This window comes from Anomalospiza imberbis, chromosome 10 (genome assembly GCF_031753505.1).
Source record: "Anomalospiza imberbis isolate Cuckoo-Finch-1a 21T00152 chromosome 10, ASM3175350v1, whole genome shotgun sequence".
NCBI lineage: Eukaryota > Metazoa > Chordata > Aves > Passeriformes > Viduidae > Anomalospiza > Anomalospiza imberbis.
Window position 1 is genome coordinate 9814369 of NC_089690.1, and position 17098 is coordinate 9831466.

The 17098-nt window shown below is 47.2% G+C and overlaps 2 protein-coding genes across 4 annotated transcripts in view; both read right to left on the minus strand.

The window, feature by feature from the left end:
• The window catches only part of PSMD1 (proteasome 26S subunit, non-ATPase 1), a 67378-nt gene extending 58030 nt beyond the window's left edge, over window positions 1-9348 (minus strand). The window contains exons 1-8 of one of the 3 annotated variants that reach the window (XM_068200563.1): window positions 9188-9348; window positions 7064-7107; window positions 6000-6073; window positions 5598-5767; window positions 4568-4773; window positions 3208-3351; window positions 2243-2469; window positions 792-855 (exon numbers count right to left, since the gene is read on the minus strand). In XM_068200563.1, coding sequence (XP_068056664.1) covers window positions 792-855; window positions 2243-2469; window positions 3208-3351; window positions 4568-4773; window positions 5598-5767; window positions 6000-6073; window positions 7064-7107; window positions 9188-9203 — 945 coding nt within the window. In that variant the 5' untranslated portion in view covers window positions 9204-9348. Of the gene's footprint in view, window positions 1-791; window positions 856-2242; window positions 2470-3207; window positions 3352-4567; window positions 4774-5597; window positions 5768-5999; window positions 6074-7063; window positions 7108-8441; window positions 8524-9187 lie in introns of those variants that run through there. The other 2 variants (XM_068200562.1, XM_068200561.1) reach the window with 2 other exon arrangements.
• A 2478-nt stretch (window positions 9349-11826) lies between these two features.
• Window positions 11827-16808, minus strand: C10H2orf72 (chromosome 10 C2orf72 homolog). The gene is made up of 3 exons (XM_068200602.1): window positions 16176-16808; window positions 13612-13728; window positions 11827-12417 (listed from the first exon to the last, which is right to left on the minus strand). The coding sequence occupies exons 1-3, from the start codon at window positions 16744-16746 to the stop codon at window positions 12326-12328; spliced, it is 780 nt and encodes a 259-aa protein (XP_068056703.1). The 5' UTR covers window positions 16747-16808; the 3' UTR covers window positions 11827-12325.
• Between the last annotated feature and the right edge of the window lie 290 nt (window positions 16809-17098).

The window sequence follows — 17098 nt, forward strand, 5'->3', positions numbered from 1 at the left end:
AATTAATTTTTAAGTGATCAGCAAGAATCTTTCAAACATTCCCAAGTTTTGTTTGCAAGCATTTACCATGGGGAAAAAGAAAAACAAAAAACAACTTGTCTTGGGTTTTACCTTCCTCTCTGGTAACACTCTGAAGCATTAGAAATGTCAAAACTGCATTAACTATTCTACATGCTGAAATGCAACTGTATGTGCATGTTAGAAGTGAACTCACTTTCTCCAATACTTGGGAAAAGAAACTGAACAAGAAGATTCCAACCAACTGGCCCAGCAACACAGCACCATGTAGGCCTGAGGTAACTTTATGCCTTCATGGAAAAGAATCTATGTTACATCAGCATCTCCTCCTGCCATTCTTGTAGAACAGTATCAGTTCCACCCAACCAGAACTACAGTTGGTTTTTGAAAGAGAGGGAAAAAAATACATCAAGCTAATTCACTCCCTAAGGTTCTCAGCAGCAGTTAAATTTCAGGCCCTTTCTTTTGGGATGAGTTAATTGTTTCAATATCAAAAAGCAAACACATGAGCCAGATGTTTCTGTCTCCTTTTTCAGAACTCAGTAATTCCTACTGAACTCTGATCACTTCCCACTCTCACACAGCTTTCAGCATCTGAACTGCTGGACATTAAGTCAGATTTTTGGCCCTCAGAGATCATCTGTCACCTTGTCTCCAAGCACATAGAAAAGGAATTCCATTCTTTATTAGCCAAAGCAATTTAGAAATCCTAGACATCTAAAGAGAACATGTAAGAAAAACTAAGTAAAGTCTGTTTCAGAAACAGCACTCACAATTTCCGCAGACCTCCCTGCTGCACAAGTGCTTCCTGGTTTCTCTTCTGCTTCCATAGCATCACTGAAATAAAATAAAAATGAAAAATTCATCACTTGCAACAAGTTAGGAACTGCAATTATGGCCGAACATTATCCTGAAGGAGCAGCCAAGGATTTGGAGATGATGACTGGAAAAGAGGACTTTGATAGAACTAGTGCTGACTATCTGGAGCTTACTGCTGAGCAGAAAACTCCCCCTCCACAGAATTTTCAGGGAGCTTGAGACGAAGGCCTGGAAAACTCTATTCTCTTATTCCACCTACAGAGACAACAAAAATAAAGATGCTTGTAGGGAATGAAGAGACATAGGTGAGAAAACAAGGTCAACAAACAAGGCATCAAGGATAATTATATCCTCCCCTAGAAGCTTTGTGCTTGTCACTATTAGCATGGATCCTAGAGTGTTGACATGGAAATTAAACATATTAAGCTGTTGTTAGCACCTTGTTCTAATGCTTCACAGGCAGACACATATTAATCTGTGCTTTGCCTTTTATTTCACTGGAAAAGAAGAGTGGAAGAGGAAAATGCTTGCCATGCCTGTGTTACTGATTCAAAAGTATAAATACTCAGCTCCACAGCTGGATAAACCCTTCTATTCAAGCAGCCTGGATCTACGCAGGATTCTCCACCACACACTATCAAAGAGAGTGAAGGAAGCAGGTTGTGCACAGACATGAGAGCTTTGGTGAAAGAACCAGTAAGCATTCTATGGTGATTACAAAACAGATGGAAAACAAACTTCTTCCATGCTGCCCCCGAGCTGGGCAGCAACCTTAGCACAGATTGGCCAGTTCTCCTGTAAGTCAACAAAAGAAGAAATAAAGGTAACAGAATGGTTAGTGCCAAGTTGGATTTTTCTTAACAGCAGCTTCCTGTGGTTAAGATCTGTGATACTGACCACTGAACGTGTTTTTAAAAAACTCAAAGTAGATTTGAAGTAGCTCTTCTGAACTGCAAATACAAAAGGTGTGCAAGTACTATGGTGTTGACACCACAGTACCATCTGAGCTCACTCTTCCCACAAGCTGTTATGTGAAACCAAACTTGCACATAGCTGTGATGAGCTTTTTCCCTTCCTTAGCTCTGCAAGTTGCTTCCAAGACCACACAGAATCAGCATTTCCAAGCAACTCATGCCGTGGCTTAATGAATTACTGCTCATTAGCTGAACCTCAGTATAACTGCTCTGTGCTTATCTCAACTGCAAAGAAAAATCCCCTTAAAAACCAGTAGACTTTGGTAATACACAATTTTGTTTCGAGCAAATAGCATGTCTTGCCTATTACTTAAATAAAGTGGAGTAGAGCTTGATAGCTTGTAAAAAGCATCCATACATGGAATATGAGGCTCCCTTAGAGCAGGACTGGAGCCAAACAAGTCCACCACCTCTCAAGTCCATCTCCTCACCTGTCTTTCTCCGATCCAGGGACAGTGCCTGTGTTGGTGGATCCGGGCACGGAGGCAATGGGAGTTCCAACTGTGCGGAGATTCTGGATGACAGAAGACAGGAACTGCTGGCTTGCACTTTCATACAGGTCAAAGCAAATTTGGTAAGCCATGAGAAGGTTATCATCTTTCACCAATTTTTCCAGGATGTCACTCACAGCCTGTGGGTCATCCAGGAATATCAGGCACTGAACAGGAGAAAGGGAAGAACAGAAAAAAAAATAGGAGAAGACATTAGATATTTCAGAATGAGAAAGCAGCACAACCCAAGGCCACACTCCAATGCCCTCATCTGCTGCTCCACAGAATATCCCCTTCAAAGGTGGGTACACCCTTTCTCTCTTTCATTGAAGACAATGAAGTGTTTTCATAGAAAAACAAAACTTGTCCTACTAGACACAGAAATTCAAAAGCACATTGAAGAAGCACCAGTCATTCTGTAGGGATGTCTCAGCTGAAATGAAACAGGCATAACACTGAGTCATGTGTACGTGGCATACCAAGACTGGCAAAGATCTGACAACATCTGAGTAACTTTACAACTGGTTGTCTAAACACTTTGAGAGAATGGCTTACCAAAAAAAAAAACAAAGCACTGGAAATGTTCTTGTGAGGAATAAATAAAATTCCAAGCTGTGAACCTACCATCTGATACTCCCTACATAGGCTTAGAATATTCTGTCAGAGTTGTCTGTGTCCTCAAACTGCCTTTGAATGGATTTCTTTCTCTATAAATTGACCAAATATGCAATCTTTACATCTCTTTTTCAAGTTGGTCTCACTCTGATATATGCTGGAAGCATGCAACCAGGAAAAGATATTTCATTTAACTGAACAAAAGACAGAGAACAGGTAGATGTCAAGCCAAATATACCTAAAGAAGTGTAACTTTTTATTATCTTTACAGATGACTTTGAAAAATTTACCTGGCATACATTGATGAAGTCTGGTTTCTCCAGATTCATGTAGATTTTAACTAGAACTCTCAAGACTTTATTACGAAACTGTTTATTCTGCATCAAAGACATACAGAGCTTCAAGCTGTAGGCCAGCATCCCAGGAACATCATTCTGAAATAAAATTCAGGCATACCAAACACGGTTTTAGATTGACAAGCAGGATTTAGAGAGGAAAAAAAGCTACCCTTTTTTGTATTTTAAAAAGCAGACCAAATGTGCACATAAATCTTCACAGTTTCTTATTTTCAGAAAAGCTTATATACAGGTACATTGCAGTTTAAAGAAAAAACACTATCAAAATCATGCAGGACCAATATTTAATTCAGAAATTAAAACGTGCAAAATATTAACTTAAAAGTACAATACCTATCTTCCCTTCACCCATCTTGTTCGAACAATCAGTTTTGAATGCAGTGAAGTTCACTGCACTAACCTGAAATGTCAGCGAAACAAACCATGCACCAAGAAAAGATCAAGCCTGAGAAACTGATTTGGTTACTAGACCTCAGAAAGGTAATTCAAAATGAGGGATTTATAATGAGCAAGTTATTAAATGCATAGGACAACAAAGAGAACAATGAGAGCAAGATGGATGCCTTATAATTATCACTCATACACAGAAACAGGAAACATCCAAACACACATAAACGTTGTAAACTGAAAAGCAGTAACATTTAAAGGGTTCAAGCTATGTGTCTGACATATGATTGAGATACTACAGCATAACAAGATTGCACACAACTGCTGAGCTGCTGCAGATGACTACAGACCTGCTTCTCTTACTGCCACTAACCCTCAGTGAAAGATTTTAAAGCCAAGGTGCACCATCTTGGAGTCAGGGCAGGCCAAGACTGCAGAGTCACTGAAAATCAGAGCAGCTCACCCACCTACTGGAGTTTCTTCTTTTGTTTTATATTAATAAATCGCTTACCCAGCCCTAAGGATCCCTTCCCACAGTGAATTACAGCAGTTGACAGGCACAATTAAATAAGGGCTGTTCTTACATTATGCCAGTACTGTATCTCTGTCAGTAGCTGACAGGGAACACCTTAAGAAGAAGGCATATAGCCAAGCTTCCTGGGAATATTTTCCCATAAACTTGTGGCTCAAGGATTTCCTAAAGGTAGGGGGGAATATTCCTATATTTGATAGTCCCGAGTGGCTCTGCTTTCCATGAACATGCTGAACTGAATACCCCTGAGTTTTATCTTTTGTTCTGTTCATACAAAACAGGGCAAGTTCCACAGCAACATGGATCTTGCACTTGACTTGTGGATCCATACCTGGAAAAGCCTAGCTACAGGCACCTCCTGTCTCTTGCACATACCGACTCAAGGATGGTTTTCTCAAAGATGTCCAGCCTGCGTGTCTCCAGAGCAATGCCAATGGCCTGCTTGTACTTGTGGTCATCCAAGCACCGCTGGAACATTTTGTTTACTATCCCTTCCAGCCTTTCATCCACAGGTTTCTTCTCCCCTTCCGGCAGCTCTGCGTTCTCCACACACTGCTTGGTATAGTGGTCGATACATTTTGCTGAAGAGATATGGGGGGAAAAGTCAATTTCTCAGATTTTTGCAGTTTTGTACAGGTGAAGAGACCAGCATGTGCATGAACATGCTCTACCAGCAAGTAGAGTATGGGAAACTACACATTTGTGTAGTCTTATACAGATCATACTGGAAAACACTTCTATTATCTCCTAACAAACTCTGATTTTAGTGCTGAAAACAAGTAGGTATTTTAAAAATTAAACCAAGGATATGATCTTTTCTCAAGTGTCATGTTAAATAAATGAGAAAACAGCAGTAGGAGACTTCCTAACTCCACTGCAAACAACAGCTGGGGAGACTGAAAGCCAGCCCAACTCCATCATATGCTGTAAAGACCAAGTGACTGCAGCAGATAAGATTTTTAAAAGACATTCAAATTATACCTGCAGTCAACTGCTGACTTGCCATCTTGTTGTGGGTAGATAAACACTTCCCTCTCAATTAGGTGTGCAGCTACACTTACCAGTCAATTATTTCCAAAGTCGTGCTGAAATTGATAACAACATCAGCACACAAATGAGAGAAAGGACAATAAACAACCAAAGCAATTTTCTTATTAGGAATTCACTATAGAATAAGGGTTAAGAATAGGAAAAGAACTCCAGAACTCCAAAGTCAGTTCCATTACAGAATCCCAAAATATAAGAAAGTACAAATAAACTGGGTAAAATTAGCTGCAGCATTGGCTTAAATGAACACAAAGATAGCAAGAAGAACAGAGAGAAAAAAGATAAACTAAGTAAAATTTCAAAGTTACAGCAGCTTTGACAACACAAGAGCTTTTCCTTTGTAACAACAGCTCTTTACCAATGATCGTCTCCACATATTCCGAGTTGTCGTTGACATTGAAGAGGTCACCAGCTCCCAGGGCATAGTTCAGGGATTCCTCAAAGGCTCCCAGGTGGTAAAAAACTTTAGAAGCAACCAGAGCGGCAAACTGGCGGCTCCGAAAACCTTCATCTTCATAGAGAACTTCACTGCAGAGGAGGGAGAGAAGAGCATCAGCTCTGAGTGCTCAGATCTCTTTAAGGCCACATGACTCAAGTACAAGCTTGACTGAACTTGCATCTTTGGGACCACAGCTCCAACCCCACACATTAGAGATTTCTAGGCAATATGGAGCTATATGCTGTATTAACCACTGTCAAGAAACCAGAATTACATCCACTTCATATCCCATGTTCTTTAAGCAGTATTGTCTTCTCTTACATTTTGTCCACTGACTCAGAGATTTCTGCCCAGAAGTCATTGACAACAGCATTCAACTTGTGAAGAGCAAACTCCTAAAAAAACCAAAAAAAGTAAAGTTATATTGTATTAAAAATGTATTTACCACCTTTCCCCAGTAAAAATAAAGTACATTCTAGGATGAATATCATGAACGCTGACCCATTTCAACAGCAAATTCTATTTTAAAAGATCTTTGCAAGCATTCACTAATCTTTGCAAGTCCTTTGCAAATAGAGAGCTGTTCACAAGTAAGACAACTCTAGCATTCCTTTCCAAGGCCTGTCTCTGATGAACGACTGGCTGATGTGTCTGACAGGTGAAATTGTGACAACCTTTGTGTAGCACATGGAATCAACCTGTGGCCTACAGCAGCTAACTCTATCTGTATGGTCACAGTACTTCAGATGATAAACAAACCACAATCAGCCCACTTGTAATCAGCTCACAGCAAAATCAGGGATCATTCAGATCCATTACTACCTATGTGTATAACCAAGAAAAACGATTAGGGAATTACAGTTACTGAAAAGTGCATGTTCCATCAAACACACCACCAACTCTGAGTGTTGGTGTTCTGTGAATTCATACCCTCTGTGCACTGGAAAGTTTCTGTTGCTGTTTTCTTCTTCTTGTACTATTAATGAGATTTTTTTCCAAGTGTAAACTGTTACTGTGATTTTGTTCTACACTGGTTTAATTATTCTAAAAACCTGAGCTGTTCTTCAGCTTTGAATTTTACATAGTCAAAATGCAGTCTCTGGAACAATTTTAAGTAACAAAGCCCCATTACCACCAGAGAGACGGGAGCTTTCATGAACAGAGATTTTTGCATCTGAAGCTCCTGTTTGATCCATGCTCAAAACAAGGAAGTTTGCAATCTGTTCTCATTTATTTAAGCCCCTTCTTTTAGCTTTCAGGCTAGATACAATTTGGTGGCCACCTGCTGCTGCCCAACCATAAATTACTGAGATCTGCTCCTTTTTGATGTTAAGCTCTCCACACAATGCATTTGCTGTTATTTGCTCTCAGATGTAAGGGCATACCTTGAGCTGTGGCTCTTCTTCATCCAGAAGAGAGATAATTCCAGCTGCAAAACAAAATCATAGTTTCTTTTGATTTCTCTGTATCAAAAGTAAGCTTGTCATTTAATTCAAAACCAACAGAACAGGAAAGAAGGCTGTCTCTGGAATGCTGATTTTAAATCTTCAGTACAAAACTTCAAAGATCAGATTCAAGTTTGTATTAATGTAAAATAGTTCAGAATTTATAACTGAAAAGGTATATTATTTATAAAAGGTGATCCTTCCTAGGGAAAAACAAAGAATTTTTCCATGCCAAGGATACTGGCCTCATGGATGAGAGGAGATGTACCTCACAGCTTTATGCTTTTGACAGCAGATCTTGTCCCAGAACATTTGTACAGTTACAAAAACACTGTTTAACTGACATGACTGACAGGCGCACAGGAGCTAATCTGAAGTACAGGGATAGGTGTTTTCATTGTCAGATTGCAAAGACACAATGGAAAAGGCTGGAATATGATCTGATCAAAGTCCAACACAATTCACTGCTTTAAATCTTTAATCTATTGTACAGCTTGTCAACTTCTTTAAATCTGAAAAAAACCACATGAAACTGGAAAGGCCAGCAAGCCTTTGGAGGGCTGAACTGGGCTTCCAAAAGATCTCGACAAATCTAAAAGGAGCATGTGCAGGTCCAAACCAAAATGTACAAATATAGAACCTGAACAGTACAGAGGGTTAAGACAAAATATGATCAATAATATCATCTGGCTGTAGTGGGGGGCAGAGAACCCAAACCTCACACAGATGGGTAAGTGAGAGCAGTTCTTGGCAGATGCATGAGGCTCCATCCCTTCCCTTGGCACCCACTGGCCAGAGCCTGTGCCCAGTGCTGGGCACCACGTTTGAGTCACGAGCAAACCAGGGTGCTGGGAACAGGGAGCTCTGGCAGTCAGCTCCTGAAGGGAGCTGGAGGCTTCCAACTGGTTGGTCTACAGACACCTGGGAAGAGTGCAGCGTTCAGGGCAGCTGCCAGCAGCAAGGAATAATCTGATCTTTGTGCCAGATATTAACAGGAAAAGTACCACCAAACTTTAGGGAAGCCTCAAAGAATAAGGTTTGATGATCTGAAAAGTTTTCTCACAAGAACACATTTATTCCTTTGCCTAATGAAGTAGAACCTACATTATCAGGTATTGTTCTTAAAGACCAGGTTAGACACACATCCATCAGTAACAGGAATTGAAGGAACACCAACGTGGCTCTTAAGCAAAGAAGGAAGATTCAGCAGCCATCCCACTTCCAGCTCCTTCCAGCTGTTTCCTGCATCTCTGCACCAAATGCTTGCTTTGGGTTTTCATTATTATTATTATTATTTTAAATAAGTTCCTGCATTTACCTGATCTGTCAGGAGAACACAATCTCACTCCTACACACCACCTACATACCTCGCTCCCACATACCATTTTTGCATTTTTTATATGCCTCTAAAATTAATTCCTACTTTACCTCAATTAAAATAAAGACTTAAAGCAAAGGGTTCAGGAAGAGAAAGCTACCTGGACACTGTCACCCTCTGCACTGTTTCTCACGCCAAGCCACAGCCAGCCGCATGTTAATTTCTGGCCTGAGCATTTCTGGAAATGCTTCCCATATTTTTTTTTTCACTATCACGTTCCCAGTGGATGCACAAACACCGCGTAACATCCAACTCCTCGCACGCTTCATTATCCCGCACTCCTCAGACCGACGTTTCCCCTGCAAGGGATTTGCGTTTCTGAACTCCAAACTCCTTCCTCCTCCCCCTCTCAAGTCCCTGCTGCACCTCCCGAGCGCCCTCCGCTTTTACACCCAAAATGCGCCGTTCACTCGAAGCAGCGGAACCCGCCCGCTCACACCGCGGGACCCCCGCACCGCCACCGGAGCCCCCGTGCGACACCGGCAGGAGACGGACACGGCACCGGGCTTCAAGAGCCGGTCGTGCCGGACCGCCGGGCACCGGGGTGGCCTCTCTCTGCCGCCCGGGGGTGACCGGAGCGGGGGAGCCCCGTGACGGGCGGCCCAGCGGAGCCGCGGCGGTGCCCAGTCACGGCCCTGACTCAGCGAAACCCCGGCGGACAACGCCGCCCCGCGCCGCTGCCTCACCGGCCGAGGTGATCATGGTGCCGCCCGGCTGCCCTCGGAGGGGGATTCGGGGAGGTCCGAAGGGTCCGGGGGGGGGGTCGGGTCGGGTCCGGTCCGGCCCAACCGCGGTTCCGCCGCCGCCGCCGCTGCCCGGCCCGGAAGTGCAGCCAAGGGCCTCTTCCGGCGGCTCCGCGCTGCGCCCGGGAGAGGTGCCCGAGTGAGCGCCTGCGCGGGACGGCGGAGGAGCAGGCGGGCGGGAGCGGAGCGGCCGTGCCGCCGGGGCCTTGTGCCGTCCGCCGCCCCTCACGGGCACGCCGGCGCCCCCGCGGGCCCCTCGGGGCTCCCTCCCGGCCCCGCGGGCTCCCCGCGGGCCCCTCGGGGCTCCCTCCCGGCCCCGCGGGCTCCCCGCGGGCCCCTCGGGGCTCCCTCCCGGCCCCGCGGGCTCCTCGCGGGCTCCCGCGCCCGCAGACCCCGCACCGCTGCCTGCGCGAGCGGGGCCGGAGCTGGGAGTTCCCCTCGAGTGACCCCGCCGGTGCCGTTTGTGCCGTGCCCAGAGAAGCGGCTGCTTCCCCCGCCAGGCCAGGCCGCCCGCAGTGGGCGGGCATCTGTAGGGGCACAGCGTGTCCCATGGCAGTGCAAGCATCAGGGATTTTATCCCATGGATTTAACACATGCCGGCCGCCTCTGCGGCACAAGACAGATGGGATACCCAGGCTGGTGGATTTGCACCAGGGGAAGTCCAGCTCAGGAGCAGCGATGCTACACAAGAGACCGAAGTGCTCACACCTCGGCAGCATTCATTTCTTGAATGCTACTGAATAGGAAGAAATACCCTGTGAGGCGCTTGAATTCCTTAAGGATGCATAATGGTATCAGTTAGTGAAGGTTATTAATGAAAGTTACTAATGAAAGCTTATCAGACCCCTGCCCACAACACCAAGGGGCTGCTCCGCTCTCGGACAACTGGGAAGATGTCCAGCCTTCTCCATTGCCCCACCTGGGCTGCACTCAGTTCAGATCTTGTGCATATCAGACACTGGGGTCACTTCCATTCCATCCCAATATCCAGTTTTTTCAGACCAAGATAAATATGAGTTAAGCTATACATAATGCTACTTTAAGGATAACACCATGGCAAACAAATAAGCACATTCCAATTTGGAAATTAAGTGTCTTTATTCAGCAAGCACGTAATAGTGCCTTTAAATTATTCAATCAATAAAATGTGTCAAACTATCTGCTTACACCTCCAAGTGCACAGATAGTGAAAAGAAAAAAGGAAACAAAAAGTAATTCAAGTCACTTTTATTCCTCAGTCGAAGAAAAACAATACTTTTGGTCTAATGTATTCTCATTCACACCCCCTAAGGCCCAGGCAGTTCATCCACTTCCACCAGTCTCTTGCAGGAATAAACTTGCATGACTTACCTAAAAATTACCAGTAAATAAATCCAGTGGATTTGCAGCACTAAGGGAGGTTTAACTGGCAGTCTGTGCTCTTGGACCACCTTTTCACTGGAGAATGCTTAGCAGCAAAGGCTAAATGCTGCAAGAAAATAAAGATTCCTACTGCTGAGTCCTGCTTGACCCACCTAACCGAGGGCTTTACTGGGAAATACAGAGCTGCACAGCGACCTGGGCTGTGCAGGGATGGAGCAGGAGGGAACTTTAGTCTCACCAAGATGCACAGAGTGCCCAGTGCTGAAATGTGGGGCCAGTAACACAGCCACCCACACCAAGTCACGTGGTTACATTTTTATTTTCCACAGGTCATAAGCACAGAAATCCTGGGCGCTGGAAGAAGAGTGGGTCAGTGCCCTCTCTGCGGAGCAGCATCCCCTGCTCCAGGTAAGAGCTGGAGGGATGCCAAAGGCAAACTGCTGGGGTAGAGTGCTGGCCAGAGCTGTCAGGACTCCAGACACTTCTGCTGCCAGTGGGGAAAAAGGAGCCAGAGAGGACAGACACACACAGAGGATACACTTTGGCGATTAACCCAAAGTAGAGGTAGGCAGGTTGCAATTTCTGATCTGAGCTGGAGGAAACTCCTAAGGGAAAGCCAGTCCCAAGCTTGTGCTCAAAGTAAAATAAGACTTCTTTTACGTTGCATAAAGAATTTAAAATATATTCTTAGCATTAGAGTAATATTCCTCGTAAACCAAGGATTTATAGTTAGTGATGTTGCCCCACAAGCTATAGGCAACCCTTTGGAACTACTTAAATAGATAATTTTTATATTTTATGTTTATTTATGAAACAGCCACCTCTTGTTGTGCTGCAGTCCACCTCTAAGATGTGCCACCATGACTGTGGAGATGTCCCAGGTAAGATGGCCCTGTCCTGTAGCCTCATCTAGCAGCAGCCACACCTTAGTGCCCACCTGCCACCCCCTCCAACCCAGGCATCCCTCAGTTAGCCTGACCACCAGGACAAGCCAGAGGGGATAGATCCTGCTCCCAAACCCCACTCTGATCTAGATGCCAGTACTATCAGTATCTTTCACGTTACTCTTGCCACTCAATCTGGGCTGTTACTGCATTCTTCATGTTACACTTACATTCAAGAATTTTCAGTAGCTGGTAGGTAGATCCGAGAGCTCCCATTTAGTCCCACTGCAGTCTCTAAGTCACTGTGTTATTTGCTTGGGTGGTTTTTTTTTGTGTGTGTGTTTTTTGTTTTGTTTTGTTCTGTTTTGTTTTTAATCACAAAGAGGGTGGGAACTTCCAAGCACCAATAAAGCAGGAAAACAAGGCAACAGAATCAGTCTGCCAACAAGGCCAGCCCCAGCAACCTCAGCAGGGAACTTTGCTCAGAATTAGAAAACATTTCTCATTCTTCAAACAGGTGGCTGCATTTCACACTCAAAGTCCCAACATCATATTGCCCAGGATGTGGGGTACATCCCCAAAGGGCTTCTCAGAAGCCCAGTGTCCAGCTGCAGCTCCAGGTGCCCCAGGGCAGCAGGGCACAGCAGGGAATGGCTCTCTGGCACAGACCCTCGGTGCTGGTGGCAGCTACAAAAACCCTGACGAGTTCAGCTAAGCAGCTTTTCCCTGGAGCTGTGGGTTCTTGGAGGAGAGGGCCTGCACCAGCTCCTCCTCCCATTGCTCCAAATCCACTGGGCAGGTCTGGGATGTGGACTGTGTTGGATGCCCAGCAGCTCTAGGTGCCCATGCCTCCAGCAGCTTCTTCACAGTTTCCATTGGGGGAAAGGCTGGCCAGAGCCACTTCTTCATCGGGGTCCTGCAGGTCATCTGCAGGGAGCAGAGAGAGGTCAAGGCAGACCTGAATAGAAAACCCCTCCTCCCAGAAAATGCAACTTAAGATGAAAAGAAAGCATGGGCTGGAGCAATTGATATATACTCACAACCTAAGCACAGCTGATTTTTTTTTTCAAAACTGATTTTCATTTTGTTTTTCAAACTTAACATTGCTTCAGCAAAAAGGAGCGCAGGGCCCAGCTCCTGTCCTCCTGAAGTCTCAGCAATCTCAAAATAAGTTACATGGCCACAGGGTATTGCCTGCCTGGCACTGACAGCAAGATCAGACACTTCAGTTTTCTGACCATGAAGAGTGGGTCTCACAAGCCTCATATGTCTCACATGTCTCAAAGCTGCATAAATTGGGCATTCATTTAAGTTGTTTTGTCTGACTCTTATGCTCTTTAAGTATTTTATATATTTAAGAGGCTTTTGGACAAGGCCCTTAATAACATCCTTTAAAATCTGGTCAGCCCTGAAGTGGTCAGACAGTTGGGCTAGATGATTATTGTAGGTCCCTTTCAAGTGAAAATATAGCATTCTAATATATTCTATTATATTCTAGTCTATTCTAGTCTTTCTTTTTACAGTGAAGGAGCTTTCCCTCTTCTTTATGCTTCATAGTACAACCTAGATCTCCACACCACAAGCCTTGTAGCCTCCTGCATGAGGCACTCCTGCAAAAAGAAAGTCACTGCTGGGAAGTGCAAGCCAAAGTGCCAGCCATGCACAAAGGCTGAATGCTATGCTATGTGTTACCTGAACAATTTCCTTTAGAATCAGGGAGCGCATGGCTGACTGCCCTCTCCCTTCTCTCTGCCAGCCCCAAAACCAAATGTTTTGGGAACACTCCTTCCACCCATGTTTGCAGAAAACATCACATAATATCAGGGTGCTTCCAATTCATTGATTAGACAGAGAGTAGTTCTGCTTCCAGACATTCAAACAAAATACAGCTGAGTTCAGCGGTGCTTCCAGGGATGTATTTGGGCACCAGACTCAGCGTGGTTTTGTTTAGACAAGCAGAAGGTCAGAAAACAAGGAGATGGCAGGGAAGCAAAGTCAGCTACAGGGGTGGAAGTAGCTGGAAGAGGCTACCAGCAAGGGGCTTGGGCACCAGAACCACCAGGGAATCATGAGGAATTTCTGATAATCACAGCAGAGTACAAGGGAGGGAGCTGGGTATACCTTCATGAATGTTGTTTTCAGCTTTTGCTTTGTAATCTTTTCTCCAGCTCCTCTGGTTCCAAGAAATGCACTGCAGGAATGATGGCAGCCTCCACCTCTCCCTGTCTTTCATGTCTTCTGAATAAACCAGAGAAGATGAGTTCAGACTGGTAGCAGGTCAGCCCTGCTGCTTCTTCACCTCTTCCTCCATGAGCCTGGCAACAAAACCAGGTCCACTCCATAAAACCCACCACCAGAAAGCACAGAGCAACTCCTGGCAGTCCTTATTTTTGGCTGAAACCTCTCTGCTGCCCTGGAAATTTGTCCCTGGTGTCAGTTTCTACTTGGCCATCTTGCTGCCAAAACCAACCTGGATGTGGCAGCTGAGAGTGAGCAGGAAACCTGCCAGGAGCTCAGCTGGCACACATGGTGAGGCTGGGGACTGACACAGAGAATTCCCACAGAAGGAAGTTTTCCTTTTGCATTGTCACACAGCTTCTACCATATCAACCTGTTTACTGCTCCCTGCTTTATTAAGCAATTCCTCCCTCCCATGGAGACCTGCTGGCATGGGGTCTTGCAGCAGCACACTGAAATCTGCAGCGGTAACTGCTTGCAAATTGCAGAGAGCATGTGGTCAGTTATGGTAATTATTCTAGAAGACAACAAAGTTGCTACAGACTTTCCAGCCATTTTAGTAAAACACTACATCAGCCTGTAAAATACTACAGCAGCATAATTTTATATGGTTTCCAACAGCAGCAGTTCAGTATCCCCCTTGAAATATTATCCAGTCTTTCACCTCCTCATCAGATAACAAATGATAAACCACTTCAGTGTCCTTCACTTTATCGAGCCATTGCAACACTAAAGGGCTCAGTGTCTTTCTGGCAGTCAACAAATAAAAAACTCCAGTGCACTGCCTTGGGGTGCACTGCCTGAAGTGTTCAACTGCTCTTTGGAGGCACAGCTACGCTTGGGATCTCTCTGTCCAGGTGGAGATTTTGGAAGGCAAAGCTCACAGAAGCATGGAAAGGAGTTGTCCCTGCCTAAGGTTAACTCTGAAGGTGATGAGTGTCCTCATTACACACACTGGGACACTTACATGACTCAGAGCACCAGGCAGAGCATCAGAAGTGAGTGAGCGCACACAAGCAGGCTATAACACCCAATCCAGCTCCTCCTGCTCCTTGTTCTCCACAGCCAGCCACAAAAATACATATACTGAGCAAAGCACCAGCAAAGTGCCAAGGCAGAAAAAGGTATGCAGGGATGCTTTTCTGTCTCTGCAGCTGCTGTCCCACCACACTGCTGCAACCAGGACTGGAGGATTTGCAGGTGTCTGGGAGCACACCAGAAATTCTTGCAGCAGGAACAATGTGAGGAAGAAAAAACATGTGAAAGAAGAGAAGCTAGAAAGAGGATTGTGTGTGCCTCAGTAGAGAGGTGGCAGAAGACAGCCCTGTGCCCTTGCCACCAGCCACCTCAAAGCTCCTCAATATTCAGATCCAGGATTCTGGGCTGAGCTGATAGAAAGAAGCACCTGAACTGCAGCAAATCATCCCCATGTGCCAGGGATCCCAGGAGACCCTGTCAACCCTGTGGTGCTGGAGGCAAATGGCAGGATCCCTCGAGGTAAAGCCAGCAAGACAGCAGAACACCCAAGCCCCTGGAAATGCTGGGGACCAAGGTAAAAGTGGGAAAAAAATGAAAGAAGAGAGGAGGAAAGGGAAATAGCCCAAGACAAACAGTGCCAAAGATTAAAGTGTTTTATGTGGCAGCTGAGAGCAAAGCCTGCCCAGCTGCCCATCACCCTGCACTGACACACAAACCCAACTCCCCTTTCGCCCCAGGGCAAATGCTGCTTCTCAGGCCTGGCTGACACCCAGCTTTCATCCTGCCACCCTCACCCTGACATGGTTTTACACGCAAACAATGACTTGCTTTTGTTACTTATTCATTATGCAAAATCAGCACAAGCATCCTCCTTCTGCAGGAAGGTCAGGTCCTGCCTGCACCCTACGGCACAGGCCACATCCCAGTCCTGCTTTCCCCAAGAACAGACATCCAATAAGCATGGAAGGCCACCATGTCATGGATGGCCCCAATGTCACGGCTGTCAGCTGCCATGTCCCTGTTATCCATGAGCTACTCTAGTGTTTCCCAAACTGCTGGGAAATTTGTCCGCCCTGGCTGTCAGGTCTGGGAACCTCACCAGAACGAGGCAGATCCCATTGGAAAGGCTCTGATCCCACCAGCATGAAAGAGATTTCATTGGGAAAAGGCAGATCTGTTTGTGTGTGTGTAAAGATCCCATCAGTAGCGAGTGGTCCAATCTCAATAGATAAAGCCAGATCCCATTGGGTCAGGAGAAGCTCCCATCAGGAATTGTCAGATCTTAATAAGAAAAGCCTGACCCCATTGTAGGGGAGATCCCATGAGGAGAGATCAGAACCCATTAGGATGGGGTAGATCCCACTGAGAAGGGGAAGATCCCACAGGAAAACAGAGCGAATCCCACTGTAAAAACCGGGCCCCGGGTGAGGGAGGGAGGGAGGAAGGAAGGGGTCCCCCGACCCTGATACCTGCGGGGTGCTGCAGAGCGGCCCGCAGGGCGCGGCAGGCGGCGGCACGGCAATCTCCGGGGCTGCCCGGGCTGTACCGGGCCACCTGCACCGTTCCGGGCGCCGGGAAGTGCCGCCGCAGCGCCGCGTCCAGCACCGCCGCGTCGTCTCCGTCCCCGCCGGGCAGCAGGACGCCCACGACGGCGGGCAGCGGCCCCGCGGGCAGGCGGCCGCGCACGTCCCGCACCACCTCCCGCAGGCGGGTGCGCGCTCCGCGGTCCCGCGCCGCCCCGCCGCCGCACAGCAGCAGCAGCAGCCGCGCTCCCAGCGCCCGCCGCCCGCCATCCGGCGCCCGCCGCGCCCGGCGCCCCGGCCCCGGCCCCGGGCACGGTGCGCGCGGCGCCTCGTCGCCCAAAAGGTCGCAGGCGAAGGCGGCCAGCGCGGGCGCCGCCGGGGCCCCCTCCACCACCTCGGCCACTAGCAGTACTGCCCGCCGCCCGCCCGCCCGCTCCACGAGTGTCCGCAGCTCCTGCAGGTCCGCCGCCGCCATCCCCCGCCGTGCTCCCTGTCCGGCCCGCATCCGCATCCGCATGTTCCCCGGCCCCGGCTCCGCACCGCCCACTGGCCCACACCCGCCCCGCCACTCTGCACCAGCCCCGGGCACCAGCCCCGGCCCCGCGCAGAGCAACACCCCGGGGCAGCGGAGCGAGGGAGTGTCAAGGATCCCCCCCCGCTTCCAGCCCTGTCCCGGACCCGCACAATCCCGGAGAGTGAACAGCCCCTGCTTGCTGCCAGGTGGGCACAGCAGAGAGGCTAGTAAAGAGCCCCCGGATCTGCCACACGACCAGTCTCAGAGCCCTCGCATAGGCTGGTCTTCTTGCCAATGAGAAGCTGATAAAATTCAGGCAAAAAACTGTGCTGTGGAGGGGCTCGAAAGGTGAGAG